This window comes from Uranotaenia lowii, chromosome 1 (assembly GCF_029784155.1).
Source record: "Uranotaenia lowii strain MFRU-FL chromosome 1, ASM2978415v1, whole genome shotgun sequence".
NCBI lineage: Eukaryota > Metazoa > Arthropoda > Insecta > Diptera > Culicidae > Uranotaenia > Uranotaenia lowii.
This window is the reverse complement of record NC_073691.1, coordinates 152,266,805-152,292,761: the sequence shown is the minus strand read 5'-3', so window position 1 is coordinate 152,292,761 and position 25,957 is coordinate 152,266,805. Positions and strand designations below refer to the sequence as shown.

General features: G+C 36.9%; 2 protein-coding genes across 3 annotated transcripts; both read left to right on the top strand.

Annotated features, from left to right (window-relative positions):
• Positions 1 to 77: 77 nt before the first annotated feature.
• Positions 78 to 5,677, top strand: LOC129740539 (gustatory and odorant receptor 22-like). Of its 2 annotated transcripts, XM_055732250.1 has the most exons (4): positions 78 to 1,355; positions 1,437 to 1,598; positions 2,400 to 2,538; positions 2,750 to 5,677. In XM_055732250.1, exons 1-3 carry the CDS (start codon positions 357 to 359, stop codon positions 2,517 to 2,519), a joined length of 1,281 nt encoding a protein of 426 aa, XP_055588225.1. In that variant the 5' UTR covers positions 78 to 356; the 3' UTR covers positions 2,520 to 2,538; positions 2,750 to 5,677. The 2 variants fall into 2 exon arrangements, with proteins under 2 accessions (XP_055588225.1, XP_055588224.1); XM_055732249.1 differs by having other exon boundaries at positions 78 to 1,598.
• A 6,989-nt stretch (positions 5,678 to 12,666) lies between these two features.
• Positions 12,667 to 25,952, top strand: LOC129738036 (uncharacterized; the record flags this gene model as incomplete). The annotated part of the gene is made up of 4 exons (XM_055729210.1): positions 12,667 to 12,841; positions 12,904 to 13,025; positions 13,261 to 14,079; positions 24,956 to 25,952. Coding segments are annotated over exons 1-4 (2,004 nt in total), but the record flags the coding sequence as incomplete, so codon positions are not given.
• Positions 25,953 to 25,957: the final 5 nt, after the last annotated feature.

The window sequence follows — 25,957 nt, the reverse complement described above, 5'->3', positions numbered from 1 at the left end:
CATCATGCCAATCGCAAAATAAAATCTTTCAATATCTCTACAGACGGTGTCTAAAGAACCAATCGGAAATCAGCCGGATGATTGTGTTTGAACGACGGGATAATGCCCACACGGGCATTTCATTTGCAAAAAAAGAACTTTTCATGCTTCGTTTCATCATCTGCATGAAATTTTCAAAGCAGATTCAAACAAAGTTTAAGTTTCATGAAGCTCTATCAAATATTCAAAGACTGTAAAAAGTTTAACGCTAACCGGTAGCGGTATAAAGCGTAGTTTCGTCTCAATAGGGGTTCAGTTGCCTCATAGGAAGTTGCGCAAAGCGCAAGAAACAATAACACAATCTTCAAAAGTGCACGATGGTGATCAGGGACAGTGACTTCGATGATTCGCTGAGTTATGCGTTGCTCCGCGAGGACATGGGTACAGTTTGGGATACAAGCCGAGATGAGCGAATGATTGGAGGAACTATGAATCCGGAGCTAGTTCATCGGGCTAAGGAACGCGCCATACGGGCTCAACTTAATTCTGCGGACGGAGATACCTGTGAAATACATGATCAATTCTACCGGGATCACAAACTGCTGCTGGTCCTATTCCGAGCCCTAGCAGTCATGCCGATTCTTCGCAGCTCCCCCGGGAAAATTACCTTCGATTGGAAGTCTTGGGCTTCGATTTACGCGTACTGTTTCTACACGTTCAGCACTATGATTGTGCTAGTGATTGGTTACGAACGCGTGCAGATCTTACAGCAAACCAAAAAGTTTGATGAATACATCTATGGAGTGTTGTTCTTGATTTTTCTGGTCCCCCACTTTTGGACGCCTTTCGTCGGATGGGGAGTAGCAAAGCACGTGGCTGTCTACAAAAGTATGTGGGGCGCATTCCAAGTTCGCTACTACCGGGTAACCGGAACAAATCTACAGTTTCCTCATTTGAAAATCCTGATCGTAATTTTCTCCGTCGGATGCTTGGTTTGCGCCATTGTTTTTCTGCTTTCCCTGAGTTTTTTGCTGGAAGGCTTCACCCTATGGCACACTACGGCTTACTATCACATCATAACTACGCTGAACATGAACAGTGCCTTATGGTACATCAACAGTCGAGGAATTCGAGTAGCCTCGTCCAGTTTGTCGGAGCGATTCCGCAGAGATGTAGCCATCGAGTGCACAGCCGCCATGATATCCCAGTACCGCTTCCTCTGGCTCAACCTTAGCGAACTCCTGCAATCACTGGGAAACGCCTACGCTAGGACCTACTCTTCGTACTGTCTTTTCATGTTTCTCAACATTACTATCGCCATCTACGGGGCCCTTTCGGAAGTCATCGACCATGGGTTTGGATTTTCGTTCAAGGAAGTAGGACTGATCGTCGATACGATCTACTGCTCTACCTTGCTGTTTATCTTTTGCGATTGCTCTCACAACGCAACCTTGCAGGTCGCCCAAGGTGTCCAGGATACGCTTCTCGGGATCAACCTGCTGAAAGTGGATCAGCCCACCCAGAAGGAAATCGACATTTTTATCTTGGCGATCAAGATGAATCCGGCCATCGTGAGTTTGAAAGGATACGCCGAAGTTAATCGGGAACTTCTCACTGCGGTTAGTAACAGTGGAATATGTTTATATTAAGGGGGGGGGGTAGGGTCTAACACTTTCAAAAAATCGATTTTTTTTATTTTTTTATTATAAAACATTTCAAGAATGTTGTGTCAAATTTTCAAGTCAATTGAAGCAAAACTGTAGAAGTTATAGGCCTTTATCTCCTCCTATCTAATACTGCAAGAAAGCAAGAGCAGAAACTTCAAACGCGTTTTTCTCGAAAGCACATTTTTAAAGTCCGTGGACATCGTCATTTGAAAACTACTTATCCGATTCTTTTCAAATTTGGAACATATTTTCTACATATAAAATACCAGACCCCAACGTTTTTCTTTTTTGATTTTTTTTACTTTGGGGAGATTTTAGAGGTGAAAAATGGCGGATTTTTAAGTGAAAAATCGTAGTTTTTACTTCAAACAGCCACAAAAATTTCATAAAAATATTTTTAAGTTAAATAAAAACGTTGGAGTCCAGAAAAACATCTATTAAAAATATTTTGCTCTGATTTTTTGACTTCGGATGATTCTGTGCTGAGATACAGTGTCCACCGCAAATCCTGTTTTCTAAAAGGCATACTCGAAAATGCTCCTTCACCGGCTCATTTTTCAATATTTTTCTACGAAAAAAATACTAAATGTTCTTTTAACAATGCTTTGTATAATGCAAAAAATTTGAATACATTTGTTTGAACGATAGCTCTAGAAAGAAATCGTGAAAATGGTGTTTTTTATACACGTTAGACCCTACGCCCCCCTTAAAATTTGTTTGACTTGCTCTCATATATTCGCTACTTTTTTGCAGAGCATTGCAACGATCGCCATCTATCTGGTGGTGCTACTTCAGTTCAAATTATCACTCGTTTCCCAACAAATGCCGCCCGAACTGCTGGAGAACGTTAAAAATATGTACCAGAAAAACTAGTGAAGCAGCTGTTCAAGCGGTAATAATCCCTAATTTGTGGGAAATAAAAGATATTAGTTGATTTTTTTTAAATGCATTCTTGTACATTGTACATTTTTACCTTTAAATGTAGAGTTGTTATGTTTTGGTATCTGAATCTTGAACTCTTGATTTTCAACATTTAACTTTTGAACACTAGACATTTGATTCTAGACTTTAAAACGTTTTATTCTTATTTTTTTATCTTTCAGCCCATTCATCTTTTACTTCAAACATGTGCAGACTCTTCTCGATTTTGGCTTGGCACACATGCGCCAAAATCAAAATGTGTTTTAGTTCAACATCACCTAATGTTTCTTTTTACTTGAAGAAAGGAGCGGTTCATGCAACCAAATACCTCTCCATGCTAAATTGTGTTCCAATTGCTCGATTCGTTCTCGATTTATTCAATAATTAGGAAAAACGTTACGAACATATTTCGCAACCTATTGTCTATATCGACAAAACGAAACTCAGTCCGCGCTGCCTTATTTTATGAGTCAATTTCATCCTACGATATTTGAACACATTTTCATATACAGTAAAACCAATGTCCAACTACGTTTACCTATACTTTGTAGATTCTTTTCCCAAGCAGACCTTTAGTGGTATGAATAAGGTTTAGCAATTGCTTTGGTAGCTTTTACGAATAATAGAGCTATCCAACCAGCAGCAAAAAATAGGCAATAGGCGCGCATTTTAATTTAGATTTTTTTTTAAATCTTAGGATTATAAAAAATTATATAAAAATGAGAGATGTGTATAATGTTTTAAATTATTACAATTTATTTCTTACTTTGAGCCAATTGGGACTTCTTCCACTATAGCCGGATTTTTTTTAATTTGAAATATTTCCTAATTGATTTGTTTTTTGTCATCCTAGACGAATGATTTTATACGGATTTTATAACGACAGGAATATGAAAAAAGTTGGGTTATCACTTCGACTTTTCTTTATCCATGTTGAAAATACCTTTTTGAATTGTTTTGAAGTGAAATATTGCTAATTTGATAAGTTCATGACGTTATTGAAGATTTTTTTATTGGAAAAGTCTGCTACCGAGCATGCTTAGAAAATAAAGCAATTGCTATGAGATTTGTCGAGCAATTGCTTCAGATTTGAGCTTTTTTCATACCAATCTAGCTTGTTCTAAAAGTAAAAGCTCCTGACTGAGAAAACAGCTGTCAAAAAAACTTTATTCATAACAACCGAAGCAATTGCTTTAAGCGACTGCTCGACTGCTCGATTCAGTTTAGCAAAAGCAATTACTAAGTTTTCTTCATACCACCCCTTATGTCTAAATCTAAAGCAAACAGTAGCCAAAAGGAGCTATCGATGCCAAATTTTTCCCGATGCAAAAATTAGGTTTCAGTAAAGTATCAATATACTGAAATTCGATGACAAACCAATACCCAATACCAAAGTAAAGCATCAATAAAAAGCTAAATGATAGCACGATAAGTTGTTGATTTTACAACAACAGCTGACTAAGGCGTCATTAAGCTTTAGGATTTACTTTCAAAAATTAGAAAAGTTTGATCAAAATAATAGTGTTTGAATTTTAATTGAACTAAAAACAAATAACAAAATCAGTCTGCACTGAACGAAATCGGACTATAAAGAATATCGGAAATTCCGATGCTTTTGCACTACTAGAAAATCCAATACTTTTTATCAGTACTAGAAAGAATTTATTCTATTGAAATGGTTGAAGGATTGATTTCATTGGAAATTCCGATGAATGCAGTAGTGTGGAAAGTTGATATGATTTAATATTTTCACAGATGAAATGAAACGGTATCGTGGGATCCAATGAAACTTACTAATGTTTATTTTGCTAAAAAATTGTTTTGCTTTATTTTACTTACTTTCCTTAAATATAGTTCTTTTAATTAATTTATATACCGCATCCTCCATATCATGCACTTTTGGATGTTCTCCGTACTTACAATACACCTGGTGTTTCTTCCTGTGTTGTATTGCTCATTGCCGTGTGGTGGTATCCATAAAATATGGTTAATGGACTTTTTTCTGGAATGTATTTTAACACTATTACTTTTCCTTCAAAATAATTAAACTATTTAAACTTACCGACAAAATATGTACATCCTGCCGTATTGGGACGACAAAAAAGTCCTCTCATCATCAAGCTGGATGTTTTGATTGACCCACACGAAGCTGCGAATAAAGTTTTCCCCTCACATAGATCGTCTTCTTCTTGAGCTGGAGAAAAAATTTTATCGAGCGAAATTAAATAAAATAAATCCTGCTATTTCCGCATTTATTCATTCTGGAATAAAAATAATCACATTATTACATTGCATTGCAGATCAAAATAAACTACTTACCAGTATTTTGGATTGAGCTTTGAAAATGAACAATGATTAATTTACGAACGAATAATCATCCTTTTCAGAATCGATATTATTTAAATCTAGAGTTTGTTTTGATTAGGTCGTATGAACCACTTGACTCGTTTTGAGAAAATCCCTGTTGAAGTTTTTGAATCGCATTTTAAATCTCGTTTTGTGAATACTGCTCAAATTCGTTTGGAAATTTAAAAGTCAAAGTTAAAATCGCAGTAGAACATTCAGATGTACTCGAAAAGAGTGTCAGTTCAGTGCTTACATGTAAAGTTGTACTTACGTCCTTTTGTAATTCTGGTTGGGCACCAACGACATTTTGCCAATCGACAATTTCCATCCCCAAAACAGATTCCATTTGCCTAATACTTTGCTAGGTAACTCTAAGTTGATTGGAGGAGCATTAGAAACCATAATCCAATTCATTAAGGCACGAAAGTTTCCGCCCAACGACATCCAAAATTGTTGCTTGATAGAATCGTCTGCTTGAGGATAAATTGCAGGCCCTTTCCTGGGACACCGATGACCATTCGAAGAATGCGTAAGTTATCCATTGATTCAATTTGCTTTGGTTGTATCTGGAATAGAAACCGAATACTGTCTTTTTGCACAGTCAAAAGTAAAGTTTTGTATGCTCATCCAACTATAAATTAAGCCATCCTTTCCGATAAGACACGACTGAAATCACTCCTACTGGCAGTTTGGTTCGATTTTTTGTATTTCACCATTAATTTCCATCAATTGCCATGCACTTTTCGCGACAATGCATAAACGACGTAAAAGCCAACTCGACGAATTGTTATCTTGTGTCCTTTTGCATGCACGGCAAAAAACGGCGATGCAAAAAGTCGCAAAAACCTATTTGCACTCAAAAATAAAAAAGTTATTATACGTCTTGAATTCAAATCATTTTGAAAAAGTATTTCATTGATCAAATGAAACCAAGTTTTAATCAAATACAGCACGCATGTTTATCAATCGTTTGCAGCCAATAACTCAGTTTTGTTTATATTGGTTCATACGACCTAATCTAAACAAACTCTAGAAATGGTTTAAATTTGATAAAAGCTATTGGATCTTCTTATGCATTTTACTACGGGTGACTGCCTTATAGAATTTATTGGATCTTTTAGTAGTTTTAGACGGATTTTTATCAACCAAAACCAAGTGCTAGAATTTATTGGATTTTCTTTTACTTTTCATTAGAAATGCTATTATCTTTTATCAAGACCCTAATTTATAGAAGTTATTGGATTGACCCAATATATTATACAGCCCGATTTTGTTCAGTGTGGTTGTTTTTTTTTTGTCATAACAAAACTAGGCATTATTAACACATTGCATTGCGGAACTCAAATGTTATCAATTCAATCATGGAACTATGTATTCTATCAAATTAAAAACAAGATTTTCGGTAACTCAAAAATACTAAATTTAAAGAATTTGATTCATTGGATGCGGAGGTATAAAATTTTGAATATCGGTTTTTCTCGGCTTGAATTTCTTCGCGGCCTCAAAGTATAGTTAAGGGGGGGGGTAGGGTCTAACACTTTCAAAAAATCGATTTTTTTATTTTTTTATTTTCTTATTGTAAAACATTTCAAGAATGTTGTGTCAAATTTTCAAGTCAATTGAAGCAAAACTGTAAAAGTTATAAGCCTTAATCTCCTCCTATCTAATACTGCAAGAAAGCAAGAGCAAAAACTTCAAACGCGTTTTTCTCGAAAGCACATTTTTAAAGTCCGTGGACATCGTCATTTGAAAACTACTTATCCGATTCTTTTCAAATTTGGAACATATTTTCTACATATAAAATACCAGACCCCAACGTTTTTCTTTTTTGATTTTTTTACTTTGGGGAGATTTTAGAGGTGAAAAATGGCGGATTTTTAAGTGAAAAATCGTAGTTTTTACTTCAAACAGCCACAAAAATTTTATAAAAATATTTTTAAGTTAAATAAAAACGTTGGGGTCCAGAAAAACATCTATTAAAAATATTTTGCTCTGATTTTTTGACTTCAGATGATTCTGTGCTGAGATACAGTGTCCACCGCAAATCCTGTTTTCTAAAAAGCTTCCTCGAAAATGCTCCGTCACCGGCTCATTTTTCAATATTTTTCTACGAAAAAATTACTAAATGTTCTTTTAACAATGCTTTGTATAATGCAAAAAATTTGAAAACATTTGTTTGAACGATAGCTTTAGAAAAAAATCGTGAAAATGGTGTTTTTTTTATACCCGTTAGACCCTACCCCCCCCTTAAGGTGTCGTTTTGCTATCATGATTTGTTAAAAAAATGGTATCATTTTTCCCGAACAAAGATAGTATAATACCAAAATTTTGTTCTCATTTTTCTTATCTATACCGATAGTATTTTCTTTTGTCGATACAGTTCTGCCAAACTTTGGTTTCCCTAAAAGTATTTTGATGCCAATAACTGGGGCGTCATGCAACACTTTTAAACTTCAATGACTTCTAAAAACTTAATGTCCACAGATAATCATACCGCTTGTACATACAAAGTTTTAATGAGGATGGGACATCAAAAAGACATAGTCAGAAAAATTATAGGTTTCGCCAGTTATTTTTAAATTTTCAAAATCATGCGATTTTTGCCCTACTAAGAAAAAGGGGTAAGTTACAACAAACTTTGTTTTTAAGGAAAAATCAAATGAAAACGTTTAAAAATTATAGTTTTGCATATCTTTGTGATGGCATAAAGCACCAATTGCAAATGTTTTTAAATAAAAAGCATAAGGGCGGATCAAAAAATGTTCAACTTAAATTCGCCGTATTTTTTCTAATCATTCATATAAACAAACTAGTGAACCTACATATAAGAGAAGCGACGTCTGAAACACAAAATTCCAATCGATACAAAAGAACTGTCAAAATCGATTCCAATCGATCCGAGCATTTGTCGCAGATCTTTTACCTTTCTTATTGAAAACTCAACCAAGGAAGGTATTGTGATTGTTGTTATAGTTCAAACAGATAATTTTAAAGCTGGTCATATGAATTTATGATTAGGTGCCATTTTTTTCAATGCTTTGGTGAATCGTGTTCCTAGTTAGAAAACTATCTGATTGTTAACGAAATTCATGTCATTCATACCGTTTATCGCGATCCTCTGGGCATCGAGTTCAATGTTGTTTTGTTGGATTGAAGGAGCGTTCACTTTAAAGCTTGAACATTGAGCCAGAAAACAGTGCTGAGGATTTTTTTGTTCAAGATTTTGGCGATGTTGCCACATACTTTATTTTAAAAGGGATCAGATGTCGCTTCTCTTATATGAAGGTTCACTAAAAAAAACCTACTCACCTTTCATTTTGTAGGTGTGTATGTGTGTGTGTGTGTGTGTGTGTGTGTGTGTGTGTGTGTGTGTGTGTGTGTGTGTGTGTGTGTGTGTGTGTGTGTGTGTGTGTGTGTGTGTGTGTGTGTGTGTGTGTGTGTGTGTGTGTGTGTGTGTGTGTGTGTGTGTGTGTGTGTGTGTGTGTGTATGTGTGTGTGTGTATGTGTGTGTGTGTATGTGTGTGTGTGTGTGTGTGTGTGTGTGTGTGTGTGTGTGTGTGTGTGTGTGTGTGTGTGTGTGTGTGTGTGTGTATGTGTGTGTGTGTGTGTGTGTGTGTGTGTGTGTGTGTGTGTGTGTGTGTGTGTGTGTGTGTGTGTGTGTGTGTGTGTGTGTGTGTGTGTGTGTGTGTGTGTGTGTGTGTGTGTGTGTGTGTGTGTGTGTGTGTGTGTGTGTGTGTGTGTGTGTGTGTGTGTGTGTGTGTGTGCGTGTGTGCGTGTGTGTGTGTGTGTGTGTGTGTGTGTGTGTGTGTGTGTGTGTGTGTGTGTGTGTGTGTGTGTGTGTGTGTGTGTGTGTGTGTGTGTGTGTGTGTGTGTGTGTGTGTGTGTGTGTGTGTGTGTGTGTGTGTGTGTGTGTGTGTGTGTGTGTGTGTGTGTGTGTGTGTGTGTGTGTGTGTGTGTGTGTGTGTGTGTGTGTGTGTGTGTGTGTGTGTGTGTGTGTGTGTGTGTGTGTGTGTGTGTGTGTGTGTGTGTGTGTGTGTGTGTGTGTGTGTGTGTGTGTGTGTGTGTGTGTGTGTGTGTGTGTGTGTGTGTGTGTGTGTGTGTGTGTGTGTGTGTGTGTGTGTGTGTGTGTGTGTGTGTGTGTGTGTGTGTGTGTGTGTGTGTGTGTGTGTGTGTGTGTGTGTGTGTGTGTGTGTGTGTGTGTGTGTGTGTGTGTGTGTGTGTGTGTGTGTGTGTGTGTGTGTGTGTGTGTGTGTGTGTGTGTGTGTGTGTGTGTGTGTGTGTGTGTGTGTGTGTGTGTGTGTGTGTGTAAAACGATGCCTCTATTTGGCTTTCGACATTAGGTCTTTAGTTTTCAAATTGGCGTCCAAGCAAGAGGGGCTACGAATCAGAATTTAGTACATGCGGCGTGAAAATCCAAACTACACGCACGCAGAAAAAGCAAAATCGTTGAATATGGCGAAATCAACCGTCACCAAAGTAATAAAAGTAGGGAACGCATTTCGACAACTAGGAAGCCGGGATCTGGGGGAAATCGAAATTCGGGAGCCGCAATGACGAACAGAAGAGTAAGTAGCACTTTCAAGCGAAACTCCTGAGGGCTTGTGATATAGCTCAGTTGGCAAGTCTGTTGTCTCCTGAGCCGATGTCGTCGAGTTCGAGTCCAAGAGTAAACATCGAACACAGTTGTACCGGATAAGTTTTTCAATAACGATCCGCCAACTGTAACGTTGATAAAGTCGCGAATGCCATAAAGATGGTAAAACGACTATAATCGAAACAAAAAAAAAAAAGCGAAACTACAATCTCTCCGCCAATAAGTTGGGAATATCGTCTACAACTGTGCATGAAGCTTAAAACGATCCGGACTATATCGACTTATAAGAAGGTAGTGACTGCTAATCACAATGAAAAGCAAAACCTTACGGCAAAATCAAAATCTCGGAAGCTGAATACGACATTGTTGAGAAAGTTTGATTGCGTGGTAATGGACGACGAAACTCACGCCAAGGCAGACTTAAGACAGCTTCCGGGCCAAGAGCAATGTCAGATATTTTCAAGCATATTCAACTATCAAAGTTGACCAAGAAATATGTATCTCGATTGGAGAGCTATCTGCACCTGAGGCTTGTCTTGTAAAGCGACTTTTTCGTTGTAGCCGTGACCGTCAACCAGGAAATTTACGTGAAAGAGTATCTTAAAAAGCGTTTTCTGCCTTTCCTGAAGAAATATGACTTGTCTGTGCTCTTTTGGTCGGATTATGCATCCTGTCATTATGAAAAATAGGCCTTGGTATGCCGCTAACAACATTCAGGTTGTGCCCAAGGGTGAGAACCCTCCCAACACATCAGAACTTCGCCCAATCGGAAAATATTGGGCGATAGTTAAGCAGAACTTCTAGAAGAAGGCTCGCTAATCTGGTCTAAAGGGTGATACGGTCAAAATTTGGTCAAGGGAAAACGCGTGTAAATCGGTGAAATCGTTTTTTTTTTTTAAATCAAATTAAATTTCTTTTTCAAGTTTAATTAGTATAAAATTCAGGATAAATATTCAGTTAGGCTTCCGCTTTTCCAAATCCGAATTGCCGGGCCTTACGCTTAACCTAGGCCATCAGATTTTGTACAGCCACCTTGTCCACCTTCTTCACCGCAGAAAGCCAGTTTGCCTTGAACTGCTGCTCGTCCTTAGCAGTTTTTTGGTCTTCTTTAGGTTCCGCTTGACAATAGACCAGTATTTCTCAATTAGGCGGAGCTCTGGCGTGTTGGGAGGGTTCTTGTTCTTGAGAACCACCTGCACGTTGTTGACAGCGTACCACTCCATGGCCTTTTTACCGTAATGGCAAGATGCCAAATCCGGCCAAAACAGTACGGAACAACCGTGTTTCTTCAGGAAAGGCAGCAGACGTTTATTCAAACGCTCTTTCACGTAAATTTCTTAGTTGACAGTCCCGGAAGCTATGAAAATGCTGCTTTTCAAGCCACAGGTACAGATGGCTTACCAAACCATATATTTCTTCGCGTACTTTGACAGTTTCATGTGCTTGAAAATATTTGCTACCTTTCCTCTTCCTTTTGCAGTATAAAACTCCCGTCCCGGAAGCTGCTTGTAGTCGGCTTTGACGTAGGTTTTGTCGTTCATTACCACGCAGTCAATTTTCGTCAGCATCGGCGTGTACAGCCTCCGGGATCGCGCTTTGGCCGTCGTACTTTGTTTATCATCGCGATTTGGAGTCACTACCTTCTTGTAAGTCGATAGTTCGGCTCGTTTTTTGGCTCGATGCATGGTTGTAGACGATACACCCAGCTTATTTGCGGCATCTCGTAGAGAGAGGTTAGGATTTCGCTTGAAACTACCGGCAACTCTCTTTGTCGTCCCAGCCGCTTCTGGTTTTCGATTTCCTCCCGATCCAGACTTCCTGGCTGTCGACAAACGTTCCCTTAACACTTTAATTACATTTGTAACGGTTGATTTGGCAACTTTTAGCGATTTTGCCAGCTTTGCGTGCGAGTAGCTTGGATTTTCGCGATGCGCGAGCAAAATTTTAATACGCTGCTCTTCTTTCTTGAACGGCATTTTGACAACTGATGAGTGAATTCCAAAATCAAAATAGGAGCAACATTCTACACACACACACACCCTCAAAATGAGGGGTGTTCAGGTTTTTTAAATGCAAAATTGGAAGAAATACGTCAAGTTGATATTAACCAAATTTTGACCGTATCACCCTGTAAGTCACCGGAATCTTACCTGAGCATTTTTCCGTCTTTTATACATATTAAACTTCAAAATTAAAGATACTATGATTTTTATAATAAACAAATACTCGATTTACACGCAATTAAGTCTGACCACTTTTTGATCCGAACACCCTTTAACATTGATTTTTGCAGAGAAACATAAGTCGTACTATTCTTATTTAGCGTCTTTTTTCATATTTTTGGTCCTCAAAGTCAATTGATTCGTCCAAAAAAATGTAAACTTATGCTTGATTTATCCGTTGATAGATTGCAGAAGAAAATTTTGAGGATTTTGGTTCATTCATATTTTAACAAGCACATAGTGATGGTATTTACTATTCTTGTTGCGCTCACTGTAGACATGAGAAACATTTCTTCCAGCTGCCTGATTCTTAATACCGTTGTACACAGACAATTAACACAGCGTTCTTCAATTAAATTCATGATGTAGTAAAATACGGATGGGAAAAACTTAATTCGTCCGCGATCCAGACACTGCATGATAAATACACACATTTCCTTGGACATCGCGTGCAATGATAGTGTGCAAATTTTCCCGTTTATAAATATTTAAAACTGTTCCTATCACTATAGGTTAGGAAGGATTATCACGTGTTAGCCAGTTGCAACGAGCCTTCGCTCAGAAGGATACTTGTTGAGACTAGCCCTCAACCTTAGTATGTATATGTTAATAGAGTGACCCCACCTGCAACAAGTGGTCGGGTGGCGAAAACCAACACGAAAAGAACGTCATCGTTTTGACAAGGTCTCACTTCTGCCATCGGTTGCGCGTCCTAAACCAGTCGGGAGTTCTGGGGCCTGCCAATGTGAAGGTGTAAGTGACTCGAAAACACCTCCGCTGCCAGGCGTTCTCGCAAGTTTCGGGACCCCATTCATAAATTAGTAAACAGCGGTACGGACACATGAAGCCACCACGTGGTTCAAGACCGAGCCCTCGGCACGCAGGTCCCATCGGAGTGTTAAGAAGGACGCTTGCCACCTCATTTGACTATTGGTAGTTGACCTGATTGGATGTTCTGTCGGACGTTTGACTGTTCTTTTGGGACTGCGAGGCGCTCGGAAAATCGATAGAGTTTTATTCAAGAGGAAAAACAACGGTTTGCAAAAATGTCGTTCGCGTTAAAGTTTTCCGTTTTGCTAGTTGTAGTGCTACTTGTGGAACGTTCCTATGCGGTGGGTTGCCGAATTAGTTTATTATTTGAAGTAATGCATTTTAAATGATCTTTTTCTTTAAGGAGAAACCAACATTTCGGATCTTGGCGCCAGAATTTATGTGTCCAAGAACAAAAAGCTTTTCATCAAATAAAGGCAACACAACGGAAGTAGCTCCTGAAGCACCTCAACAAGTGACAATAGGGTATGGTTATCAATTCATAGTATTGACAAATTAATTTTATTTGACCTACCTCAATAGAACAAAGCCACATCTAAAGGTGTGAAATATTGATTTTCGTTTGCACCATATAATTTATTCACACGCCCGGGCCCGCGGAATGCACTCCTATATTTTGTTTCTTAATGGCACCTCCCACAATTGCCTCCCACACATCTGGGGGTGTTACATTGATAGATGGCATTTTTCCCGCCGACAGACTGCAGACCAAGAATGGGCAGAGGCTTCGTTATCGAGTGTCCGTCAACTTCACCCTGTTGGACGGTTTTGTGAGTCAGCGGCACACTTTGCAACTCTGGCGTAGCGTTCAGGAGTTGGAGAAGCGCATCAAAACGGAAGCTGCCAACATATCGGCCACCAATAGGATCAACATTCCCAACGATCAACTGGTATCTGGGGTAATCTACACCTTCAACATTGTCGGCGTAAATTCCGACGGAGAGACCAGTCAGGAGCAAAACTTTACTTTAACTTTTCGAGGCAAACGCAGTGGTTCAGCCATCGAACAAGATGGTTCCTCCACAACCCAGGACGTTTCGTTGATTCTGATGGGTGCAGAAGTAAGCTACCCTGACATTCCCTACGCCGTCACAGCGAAACTGATCTTCTGTGAACCCAAGAACGACTACAAATTGCGATGGTCCATTCCAGGAATAGACGACCCAAGCATCCTAACGACCTCGAATACGCTCGAAATACCAGCGAACCTTCTAAAAGCTGGCTCAAGCTACGACATTAACGCTGCAGTTGTGAATAGCACCAGCTCCAACGAACTTGTCAAGGCTCGTATGAAGCTTCGGATCATCGAACGCGCCCTGCAGGGCAGAATATATCCCGTGGAAGCCATCGTTGGCCTGGGACAACCGATACAAATTCGGGCTGATTACAATCAGCCGGCATTGATGCCGGAACTGAGTTGGAGCTGTACCAGTGTCCAGACCGATGCCGACGCTGATTGTAGCGATGATTTGGACATTGCTGGAAGAACTGCTACGGTGGTTTTCACCAAAGAATCTAGGTACGTTCGTTGGTTTCAAATGCTAAAATAATCAGCTAACTTGAGTATACTGAAAATCTCAAAACATGGAATACCGAGCTAAACCGCACGTAATCTAATACCTATATAAAGATGAGTTGGACTATATGTTTGTTGGTTTGTTTGTTTGTTTGTTGCATACAAACAACCTTATACAAGTCCACACCGCTTAACCGATCAGCCTGAAATTTGGTACAGTGTTGTGTTTGGACCATGGTAAGGTTTTAGTAATAGTTTTGAGGCCCTCTCATCTAAGAGAAGGGACCCTCCCATACAACTTTCGGTTTTATCCACACTAACCAAAAGTCATGGCACCCATTTTGTCAACCGATTTTCGCTTCCTTTGGCGGGGTTGTTTTCACCATCACCATAGGCTGCAATGTGGTGGAAAGAGAGGTGATGAGGAAGAAACGATGCAAAAGTAGAAGTAAAGTTTTTTCTTCGTAAACATAGTTACCATGCCAGAAGTGACGTCACTACCGACCACTTTCGCGACGCATTTTGCCTAGGATAAATGAAGCTCCCTGACAACGACGCGTCGCGACGCAGGGCTTGTTTAGGTTTATTTTAATTTTTTCTCTCCGAAGTGCAATAGTGTGCGTTCCTTGCGCCACCTTAGTAAAAGTGTACCTCATTGCATGGGCTGGGCATTCGAAACGAGAATCAAGCAGAGTTCACGTGTACTGGACAGCAAATCAAAGCTTGCTGAGCATTGAAAATTTGAAAGTGGAAATAAGGGCGGGTATTTTTTGTGCCTTCCACTATTCAAAGCACGTGGTATCGGTACGAGGTATTTGATAGCAATAATGAGCCTTCATTTAGAATTGAAAAGTACTACTCGCCTGTTAGAAATATATTGCCTAGCATGGCCGTAGGAACGGGGGGGGGTTTTGGGGGTTAAACCCCCCCCTCCCCCCATGAGGATCCAAAATGGCAAGCGAGGTATTCTACTCTACACTCTAAATTTTAAATTCAGGACCAAATTATGATAATAGAGTAAGGCCAATCAAGAGTAACAATCTAGACTAAAACCCTCAAAAACCCATCTCAAGTCCAAAATTCTGCTAAACTTTTTCAAAATTTCCTCACTTGTTCATCGAAATTCTGGTCTGAATATTAAATTTTGAATTAAATTAAACCCATTTTGGAGGTTCTGATTCCATAACTCCCAAAACCAAAATTGTATTCCTTTTCTCGTATTTCCGATTCTGTATCCAGTTCGGGATTCTTGATATTCAGTTCGAATAATCATAAGAAATTGGAATTTAAAAGCTTGTTCGAAATCTTGATTCAGATTTGGTGAATTTCATATCAAATTTGAATCATGTTTTTCGAGATCATCGAGATCGAGTTCTCAAACCTAATTCTTATACAAAATACTAAAATTTAAAGCTTCGAAATGGACTTTTCAAAATTGAAGTCAGATTCAGATCTTTGAAAATTCATATTTTAATTCAAATTCACAATACAGATAAACAAAAAATAATTTGAACAGTGAATTAAGATTAAATCTGAACTACAGAATTTAATTAATAGATTCAGGAATGAGGGCTCTAAAACTTGGCTCATAAAATTCTGATGTGGAATAAAATTCGGAAATCGTAATCTTTGTACATTTCAGAAATCGTAAACTTTGTACATTTCAGAAATCGTTTGGAAATTTGGTCACAAATTCAATGCGTATTTTTTTAATTCAGATTCAGAATACATATTCAAAATTCAAAAAAAGATCAGGCTTGTTGAGGAATTCAAGAGATCACGATTTTAACACATTGCGGACCAAATCGTTTTTTCGCTTGCCAACCGGGTGCTATACTTCGAAGTATTTATAACTCGAATGGACTGAATTTAAGTGTTAAACTTTATTCAACAAAATTGAACACAACATTTGCGGTAACTTAAAAAAGCTAAATTTGTAAAATTTTGTTCAGAAGTTTCTGAGATATAGAATGCCGAATTTCGGTGTTTTTCGTCGTATATTTTTTCGATCCTTTATGTGTTAAATTTCTTGTCAATCCAATGCCAGATTTCAATTTTTTAAACAAAATTAGTTTGTGAACACAATTCAGCTGAAAATCACAAATAAAAAGTAGAATTCGAGTCTTCTTCATCTAAAAAATCTGCACAAAATTCTATATTTTCTTAATGTATTGTTTAACAAGCGAACAAGCGAAAAACAAGAGATATTTCGAATTTGGTCCGCAATGTGTTAATATTGCAGTTTTTTTTCAAAGCCAAATTTTATATTAAAACCATTCATTTGGTTCAAGTTTGCATCAAGGTGTAAATTCTGTGTTTTTGAGAAAAAAATTCTGACTTTCTGTGATTTTACCCAAAAATTCTGTGATGGTTTTCTGTGATGCTATTTCTTTTAATTTCATTGGAAGTTCATGATATTTGAATGAGGTCTTTTCAACATTTTAGTTAGGAAAAATCAATTAATATTAGGGTAAATGTACCCGAACTTGGCCCCTAAGGCATGGTTGACTATATTTCGCATGATTGTAGTCTTCCTGTAATATGTACCTTCAAAAGTCCTTCGACAAATATGATTGCTTACTAGCCTGAAATGTAGTAAAAATATGTCCTTGCTTTAAAGCGGTGGATAATTTGATATAAACCTGATCAAACTATTGATTGAAATGCTCCTTATTGTGGCCCCCGTTCCGAATTGTGGCCCTTTATGAGTTCCTTAAATTGGCCGCCTCTAGAAGAAATTTGCCTCACTAATACAACAACAGCTCCCACGAATTCGTTGATAATATCCTGGAAGGAAGCACAACAATGTTCTGTGTTGTTTTCAAAAAGTCGAGAGTACGAAATGTCAACCAATTTTTAGAATTGATATTTCCGTGCAGAATTATAATCTTACGTAAAAAAGTTTCATTTGATTGTTTTAGTTTTTGGTGTGTTTAAAATTTCTATTATCAGAATGACAATCTAGAACAAATAGGTTCCAAAATATTGCATTGGTTAACATAAATATGTTTATTAACCGAGCAAACAAATCGTTTGTTCAATTTTTTAAAATGAAATCATGATAGATCTGTTTCCATTGAAGTTAACATACGATAGTGAATGTTCATATTTTTTTATTCCACTCCCATAAAAGGAGGAGAGACATTTTAAAAACCATTATGACCGAGGCAAGAAGCAAGCTAAAGCTAAAACTCAAGTAAGCGAACGATTCTTTGAATCATACCTACATATTCAAAATGTCGCCCTTAGGAATTTTCTAGCAATCGTTTGCGTACACCTGGATAGCAAAACAAGACAAACTATCGCTCACTCCAGCCAGCCTGATAGAAATAGATTGCATCTCACTCGTTCGTTTGGGGACTATAGCCAATGCAAGCGAACAACAAATTTACAAGCTGGGTGAAATTTAAGCTGCATCCCACTCGCACTCATGCAAAATCATCATCCAAACTCGGCAGCGCTTCCTTCGCATATTCCTTTCCTACGCAAAACAAACGTCGTCACCTCTGCTGATGCACAGTGATCCATAATATAAAACAAACTTGGTCAAAATATTATTTTTGATTTCACATGAAATTGAAAACAATAAAATTTAGCTCTTAATAACATAATTTTTCAACATTGTAATGCAACTTTTTTTAATAAACATAATATTTAGAATGTCATAATTTGAACTTTGTAACCATTTCTTTCAAAGCGACACATAAACAGCAAATGTTCATCTCCAGCACAAATAAAATTAAATCAAAATACGTTGAACCTTATTTCCATTTGTAGATTTCTTTTTTGGGTATGGATAAAGTTACTTCAACGTTGAGATCCAAGATATCGATTCGTATCCGAATCCGGTTGATTTCGTGCTAAGAAGTTGAGAGGAAAAGTTCTAGAAATTTACAAAAAAAAGGCAGCTAAACTTTTAGTATTATAATTCTAACTAAGATGCCAAATACGCTTGTGAGATAAATAAATTGATTACAGTCCAAAATACATTTATGGTATTTTTAAGTTATTTCAATTCAATCATTCTTTTTACTTTCGACCGGTTTTAAATTTCCAAACCACTGTGCAGTAACGGCCGACGATTCGGCTGCCGGCTGCCGGCTGCCGGCTACCGTCTGCCTGCTGATTTCGTTCTCACACATACATACAAACCTCAATTAGTGGAATTTCATGCCAAGATTAGGCGAAAAAAATGTTTATATTTTCTTCAATTTTAGATCAAATATGTACGTTGTTTGGAGTAGGTTATAATTTTATATTTTTTGCCACGTTTTGCTGTAACCAACGGTATTTTTTAGTGATTTTTTCATAGGGAAGTGTGTTTTTTAAATCGATCCGAAGGTGGCAGATGCACTAGCAAGGTAGGTTCATTTCAGATTTTTTCCGAAAATCGTAATTTTACTTCCAGTTCGTCATGTGAAAAAAAATTATTACGCAGTTATTTGGATTCAATTGCGGACAAATGCTATGCAGAATGTAGACAAATTCGATTTTCTTTTATGTTTGATTTATTTTATATTTTTAGGCATATGTTTGACATACAAATTACCAAAATGCATTTTGGCATGCCAAGATAAGGAGCATGCCAAGTTAAGGCTCACTTACCCTACCAACTTTATCATACTTTTCAGATTTAAAGGAAGAAATCTATATTTTATATCGGCCAAACAATTGTAATTTTTGAAATCCATTCAAAATTCAAAAAATTCTGTGAAATCTGTGAATATTCCAAAATTATGTGTTCTGTGACGAAAATTTACTCAAAATTCTGTGAAATTACATATTTTTCTGTGATTTCGGCAACCCTGGTTTGCATCGAGAAATTTGCTCCGAAAATAGGATAATTTTTAATTGTACTTTTTTTTTCATTAAAGGGTCAAAGCTTATGTTATGCCCAAATCAACTAAGTTTGATCTACCAAACTCTTAAAAAAATTCAAAGATTTTAACCATTGATGACAACGAATTTAGCTCACCTTTTGGGTTAAGGACCAATTTTCAAAAGTTACGATTTAATTATGAAAAAAATTAGTGTTAAAGTACTTGAAAGTTGATATTCATTTAGTTACAAACACAATTTGTTTTAAATTTTTTGTACTCGTGCATTGTGGGGCAAAACATCATAGGTAAAAAATCAGTCACCAAAACCCCCCCCATGAGTCAGTTGTTCCTACGGCCCTGTTGCCTAGTATAGAGGTTTTCAATGCGGTCTCTACCGCCATTTAAGGACTTGAGAGTCTACAAGAGTATGCAGTGAGTAAAGTATGAATTTAATGATTCATATTCATTATGAATTAACTTATTCATCTACATAACGATTTGGACTGAATGCTTAAAACTAATGTTCCAGCTTTTAAGAACCAACCATTTACATATTTCAGGAACTTCTTTTACTTTAATTAGAGAAAGAAGAATTTATTAAATTCGTTGCGATAGAGGAATTAATTAAATCTGAGAATTCAACGCTTCGATAGCCGAGTAGGAATTGAAACATGCTTCCTATATATAAAAATGGAGAAATGAATGGTCGATCGGAAATAAGTGAAATATGGTATCCGAAAGTTTCTCGGGTCTGAGATGGTTTGTATAATAGTTTCGAGATTTTTAATTTTTATGGAAGGGGGGACTTTGAACAAAAACAACTAGAAACGGGACAAAACTCGAACAACTTGAAGGTGATTTTTATGAAAACTGATTCACGAGCACGAAAAAGTTTAAGAACTGTAAACATTTTCCAACGATTTATTAGGTAACGGGTAAAACGAAGTTTACCGGGTCAACTAGTTTTCTGTAAAAGTTAAAATCAAATCCAACGCTTGAAACTTTATAAATTTAATTTATCATGTTTGGTTTTGTACAATTCAATTTCATTGCCCGAGTTATTGTTGATCATCAATGTTTTCAGTTCTCCATACATTTATGAGAAAACAAAAACCGTTTGTGTACTGCGAATTCATACAAATATTTCTAAGGATGTTCTCATTGATCATTCCTCACGATAAATAATGGGATAGTTGTGTCAAAAATTAAAACAAAATTGAAATATAACAAAAATTACACCTTTTCAGTAACATTATAAAACTTCGGGTGATTTCGGTTCCGAGAAGACGTGTTTCTCGATAACTTTAGAAAACTTTCAACATCTAAAATAAACTAATCATAAAAAATGTGAAATTAAGTAAACAGAAAAATAAGGGACATATTTACAATTGAAAACATGCAAAGTAAATCTTAAAAAAGGTTTCAGCGGAAGTCTTTTTAGGAATTTTTAAGTAAATAAACCATTCTACGGATAGATCTTCCATCATAAAAAGTGGGTAATCTTTAAATGAGGTCATTCGAATATGATTACATGCTTGAGATAGTGGATTTCATTTGATTACATATGGAAAAGATAAAAAAAACATTGCTATCAATTGAAGATAACAAAAATTTAAGGCTAATTTATTCAAGTTTCCTTAAAACTAAACATATTATAATCAACATTGGTAACTCTTAGCATGCTTCATATACTCTAGCAAGGACATGTATATCAGCACCACCCCATGGAGAAAGTTGTTACTAAAAGAGTCAAGTTGGCGTGTTTCTGCGAGAATTTCTTGATTTGTTTTGTTTTTATCAGTAAATATATGTTGTCAACAAAATTTGTATCGTCTTGAATTCAATAGAATACCGGTGAAAACAAAACCTATAATTTCAAGGAGATTTTTATTATCAATATTTGCATTTCAGATTACCGATTAAAAAGACTGCAATGCTGAATGAAAATTTGAAAAAAATAGAAATTTTTGCTTACATTCCGAACGCAGTAAAATTACCAACGATGGCTTAACATTGATCGCCTTCAGATGCTTTCTAACTTAGAAAAGTAAGATGCAAGCTATTTGTGACCGTAGGACGCTTGTTGTCAACGGAATTTTGCAAATGAAGAATTACGAGAACTGGGCCAGCAGGCGAAAGGTAGTCTGTCATAATGCTACTCCATGAGCTAAAGTTTTAAGGTGAACATCGTGGAGGATTGCACACATCGAGAGGAGCTGAATCGCCTTTCGCTTTTCGTTTATGCGGTTGGGCTAAGTTGTTTGTGTCGTTTGATTGCTAGCATAAGCCCTGTGGAAGTTCATGCTTCAAGATAGCTTCAAACGATAAGGAGTGAAAAACGTGGCTCCAGAGAGTAAATGAAGCTGGAAGAATAAGTTGTTTCCATTTGCATTCTTATAATCAAAGAACTGTCATATGAATCTGAAGAAATTGGAATAAAATTGCTTACATTTATAATCGTGGCTCCAGAGAGATGATTTTCGATATTTTTTTTTACTAATTGTTTGAAAAGGAAACAAAACTGTTTACTCGTTTACTTTACTTACCAATCGAAAATTTATTGACATCTCGAAACATATCAGTTTCAGAAAAATTGAACGGAAATAAATCATTTGAAAAGGTTGCATAGGAGATCCGAGGAGAAACACTGATAGTTTCACAAAAATCTGTAAATTTGATTTTTTGTTATGTACCCTTAAGAAGTTTTGAGTGTGTTTTATTTGTGTTATGATTATTTAATTATGAAAAGTTTGAAATATTTCGAAAATGAAATAAATAAGAAATGACACATGAAAATATAAGATCATAAAATTAGGAAAACATTTATTGTGAACGATTGAGTTGAAAAAAAAAATCAACCAATGTTCAACTTCATGGGTTTTGAGGAAACTTTTGATGTTTTTTTCGCTTTTCGTTTATTCTGTTCGTTGCATTTGTGATCCATGTTCAAGATCTGGAGCTTTGCTTTGATCAGCATATTGATATATTTATTGGCAACCAATCTTGCGCAGGATGTGCAAAGAGTATCGGCAACTAAATCCTGATTTGAATAAGGCCACATTAAAGTTTCGATAATTCTTCTTTTAACTCCGACAGTTGATTCTTCTAGACAAGTTTCAAAATTTTTTTCAAAAAGAGTCAAAATTTTTTGAGTAAATTTAAAAAATTTTGATCCAGGATTATTCATCTTCACACCTTCATGTTATCGTTTGTTATTGGTGGTGGTTAACACTTTGAATTTTGATCTATATACGCTTTCATTGTCCGAAATAAGCCTTCGCACGCATTCCGAACAGGCTTCATTTTGCTCATCTTGAACAAAAGGAGACAGTGAACTTTTTCGCTCCGAATAATTGTGAGCTTATTTTTAATGAGCATTTCATCCTCCGCTGCTGAGAGAGCAGGGAGAAATTTTTTCTCAAACGAATGATCACTCTTCTACTGACAGAGCATTGTTGGTGTGTGACTCTGAAAACAAAACAAAAAAATTACACATGAAATTTGGTCGTTTCACTAAATCACGTGGTCAGCTTTAATGTGTGATTTGACCGTCCTCTTTCTACGTGGAATTATGGAATATTGGCCTCAGAATTTGTCAACCTGCTTATTGTTGGGGACGTTTAATAATTCTGGCATGCTTTTATATCTGATTTTGTAAACAAAGAGGTAATTAAAGATTTACACATTTGTTTCACATTATTTTCAGCATTTTAGCATTTACAACTTTGCTCGGTCGTTTATTTCTCAGCCAGTTACTGAGAAGCTAACGAACATTTCTCCCTGCGAAAATGAGATTGGGTGACTGCGTGATTGAAATGATCTCCAACAAAATGTGGGTTGCTTGATCGTTTAAAGTGCGAGAAAGCATGTTTCTCCCAGGCGTTTGACAATGAGATGAGAAAAAGTGAGCAAAAATCAAGAGAATCGCAGAAGCCTGATTCCGAATGCGTTACTGCACATCGTCTCCCCATTCTTGCAAACTATTTTTTTTTTCGCAACTATCCCTTGTTTTGTTTTGCCTAACGTCGTATTTACTTTCTTTTTCAAAAGTATGCTTACTGTGATATATTGTGTTTTCTCTGTTGTGAAATATTTTTGTCTCAGGCAACTTTGGTTATTTTCGTTTACATTTCTACTATTGTGTGGTGGTTACTACAATTCGATCTGTATCTTACACTGCAGAGTAGTAGGCCGTTGAGGAACAAAGGAGATGAAATATCCGAATTCTGAATCTGGATCTGAATTCTGAGTGCTAAAAATGAATCATATTGAAAATAAGCACAAATACCATATTCATGGTAAAAGGTCCCTAATTAAATAATGATATTGGAAATATTGCTACAAATAAAGTGGTCATGAAGTACTTTTTTTTCTCTTATAGACACTTTATCACGTTTGTGGCGTTCGTGTCTTGGTCATGAAGTACTATTTTGACTATTTACTATTGCTATTGGCAATTTGCAGCAAAACTTTTTGACATGCAGCGACAACTACTTCTCACTTTCGGAACCAACAAAAGGGTGATGATGGCTGTTTTTCAACACGCTAGTTAATACGATTTGTTTTCAAATTTTTTTTTCTTTTACAAAAACTGTAATATTACTGACAATAACAATAGTTGTATCGGGATAGAAAATCTTTAATTTACTTATCTAAATGATTTTTGCCTAACCAAACACAATTTTTAACGATTTTTCAGAAAAAATAAATTCTCTATTTTTTACATTTGAACCGAGAAGAAGTTATTATTCAAGAGTGAGTATTATGAGTTTGATTCGGTTGATTCATTACATTTCGTATCTCCTTAATTTTGACTTGTACTTGCAAAGCCAAAACAGAGAAATGTTATTAAATTATTCTGATTTATTTTAAAAGGTTTTGAAATAAACGAATCTACGGAAAGAAGAAAACTTTAATTTGAAGGAAATCGTGTGCTAAAAAAATCTGTTGGCGTGTTTCAAATTGAATTTGCTCTCAACCTTTGTTATTAATAAATTGGTAGATACAAATGGAATAAATTCCTTAATTTTAATTCTGTATTTAAGTAAATTGCTTCTATTCACATTTGTTCACATTAGAATTTCTCCAGAATATCTATTTTCAATACTGCCTTTCACCACCCCCAGGAAGGTTTCTCGTTTCATGAATCTGATGCGGCTCATATCGTACCGGAGCTCTTCTGTTCCACTGATTGTTGTATGAGTTCGATAATGTCCAGCTGCTGAATTGAAAGATCAATAGATCTCATAAATTTCTTGCGTATTTTCCTAGTATGTTCGAGTTCAACTGTTTACGAAAACGTTATTGAAACGAAGTTCTCGACCTTGGGTTCCTCTACAAGACGTTACGAGGGATGGGGATGTTCTATGGCAAGTGAATTTGGTTTCGGTTCGGCATTATATTTTCAACTTCTCCATTCTCTCATGGATCGATTTTCAATTCGTTAAAAAAGGAACTGGATAAGCTCTTTTTGTTTGTTTCTGATTGATTTTTTTCCGGAGAACAAAATTCAAGTGAAATTGAACCATGGACGGACTTCAAAAATAAGACTGATTACGTTATTCACTTTTTCTAACCATATTCCTGAGTCTCTTCATGATAATGACACAATTAGCACCGAAACTTTTATATTTCCTTCAATGTTTTCTAAAATTACTACGTGTTTTGACACTTGAATTCGTAACATCATCATGTTGATCGCAGTGCCCTCTGAACGTAATTTCGAGCTGCAAATCGCCAATTGAGACTCTACAATGTGCTGTGAGCGTACTTGGTTGAATAATTCTACTGAATCAAAGCAGTCTAAAGATTACCTTTAATTCAACCACTGTAGAAGAAAAGTTCAGATACCGGTACCGGTATTTCGTATTTAGTAAGTTGCTATCGAAATACCGGTAGCTGAACTTTTTTTATACCGTGGCTGAATTGAAGGGAATTCTTACGATTGTTTTGACTCAGTACTGTTTAGACGTTTTGAGAATTTTATTTTCGTGCTTAACTTCTGGAAAACGCTAAAAACATAATTCATTTAAAACACTGTCAATTGAAAATTCTTACAGTTTCCGAATCAGCGCTGCCAATGGGCAACTAACATTGACCTCGAACATCAAAGTGTTGTCAAGATCTACGATATCGGTCCGATTGCAGCGCTTGCCCGCCTTATATCTGCTCCCTGGAAATCGCTTCGATCTGCTAGCGGACGTAAGTGGTCTGGTACCGAAATGCTCCTCCAACTGGACGGTGGTCTCAGATCCTGGTTCTGGTTCAGCTTACTTTAATCCGGAGAAGCTAGATTCTCCTTTAGGCGGTATCTTCGTTAATGATGTTGAGGAGAATTTTCTGTCCGAATTGATCGACTACGGGAACGATACCATAGAACGGGAAGTTAAATTGACCATTCCGGGTAGATCGGAAGCTTCCGGTTGGACAGGTTTGCTGCCTAACTCGCGATATAAGCTTAGATTGATAACGAAATGTGCGGAACCGATTGACGATAGTTCGGATAGCCCTAAAGAACGGCCCATTGTTACCAGCACCTGGGATATGATACTGGAAACCAACGGTCTACCTGAAGGACAACCATTGACGATGACTCCGTATGAAAATGGAACAGCTTTGAGCACCTACTATCAGTTTTCAACGGGCATTGCAAAGGAGATTGCTAGCGATTATCCTCTGCAATACTCGTTCTGGTATTCCGTTGAAGGCAACTCGATCAACATAGCGAATTACTACGAAGTGATGTCTACCGAAACACAACTACCATTCTCTAGCAGTAAAATATCAGGATATTATCTGGTCTGCGATTCTCGTCTTGCTTGTGCCCGTATTGAAGGCACGCAGTCTTTACTGGTGCAACCGAATCAAAACCTCGATTCATCTATATTACACTTTCGTTTGGATCAAATCCAGAAAAGTTTCGACCGAAACAGCTATCGGGAAGCAATAAAGCTGGCGTTCGAGCTGGCTTTAACTCTTAAGAATCAACAATCTGACCTCTACGATGAAGCTTATGCCAAGCTCATAGAAATCCTTGAACTACAAATTCCACTCATGAAATC

Excerpts from the sequence above, each read along its gene's own strand:
- LOC129740539 (XM_055732249.1), top strand. The coding sequence starts at position 357 with ATGGTGATCAGGGACAGTGACTTCGATGATTCGCTGAGTTATGCGTTG. Across the intron at positions 1,599-2,399 it reads ATCGGGAACTTCTCACTGCG|AGCATTGCAACGATCGCCAT; the intron begins GTTAGTAACAGT and ends ACTTTTTTGCAG.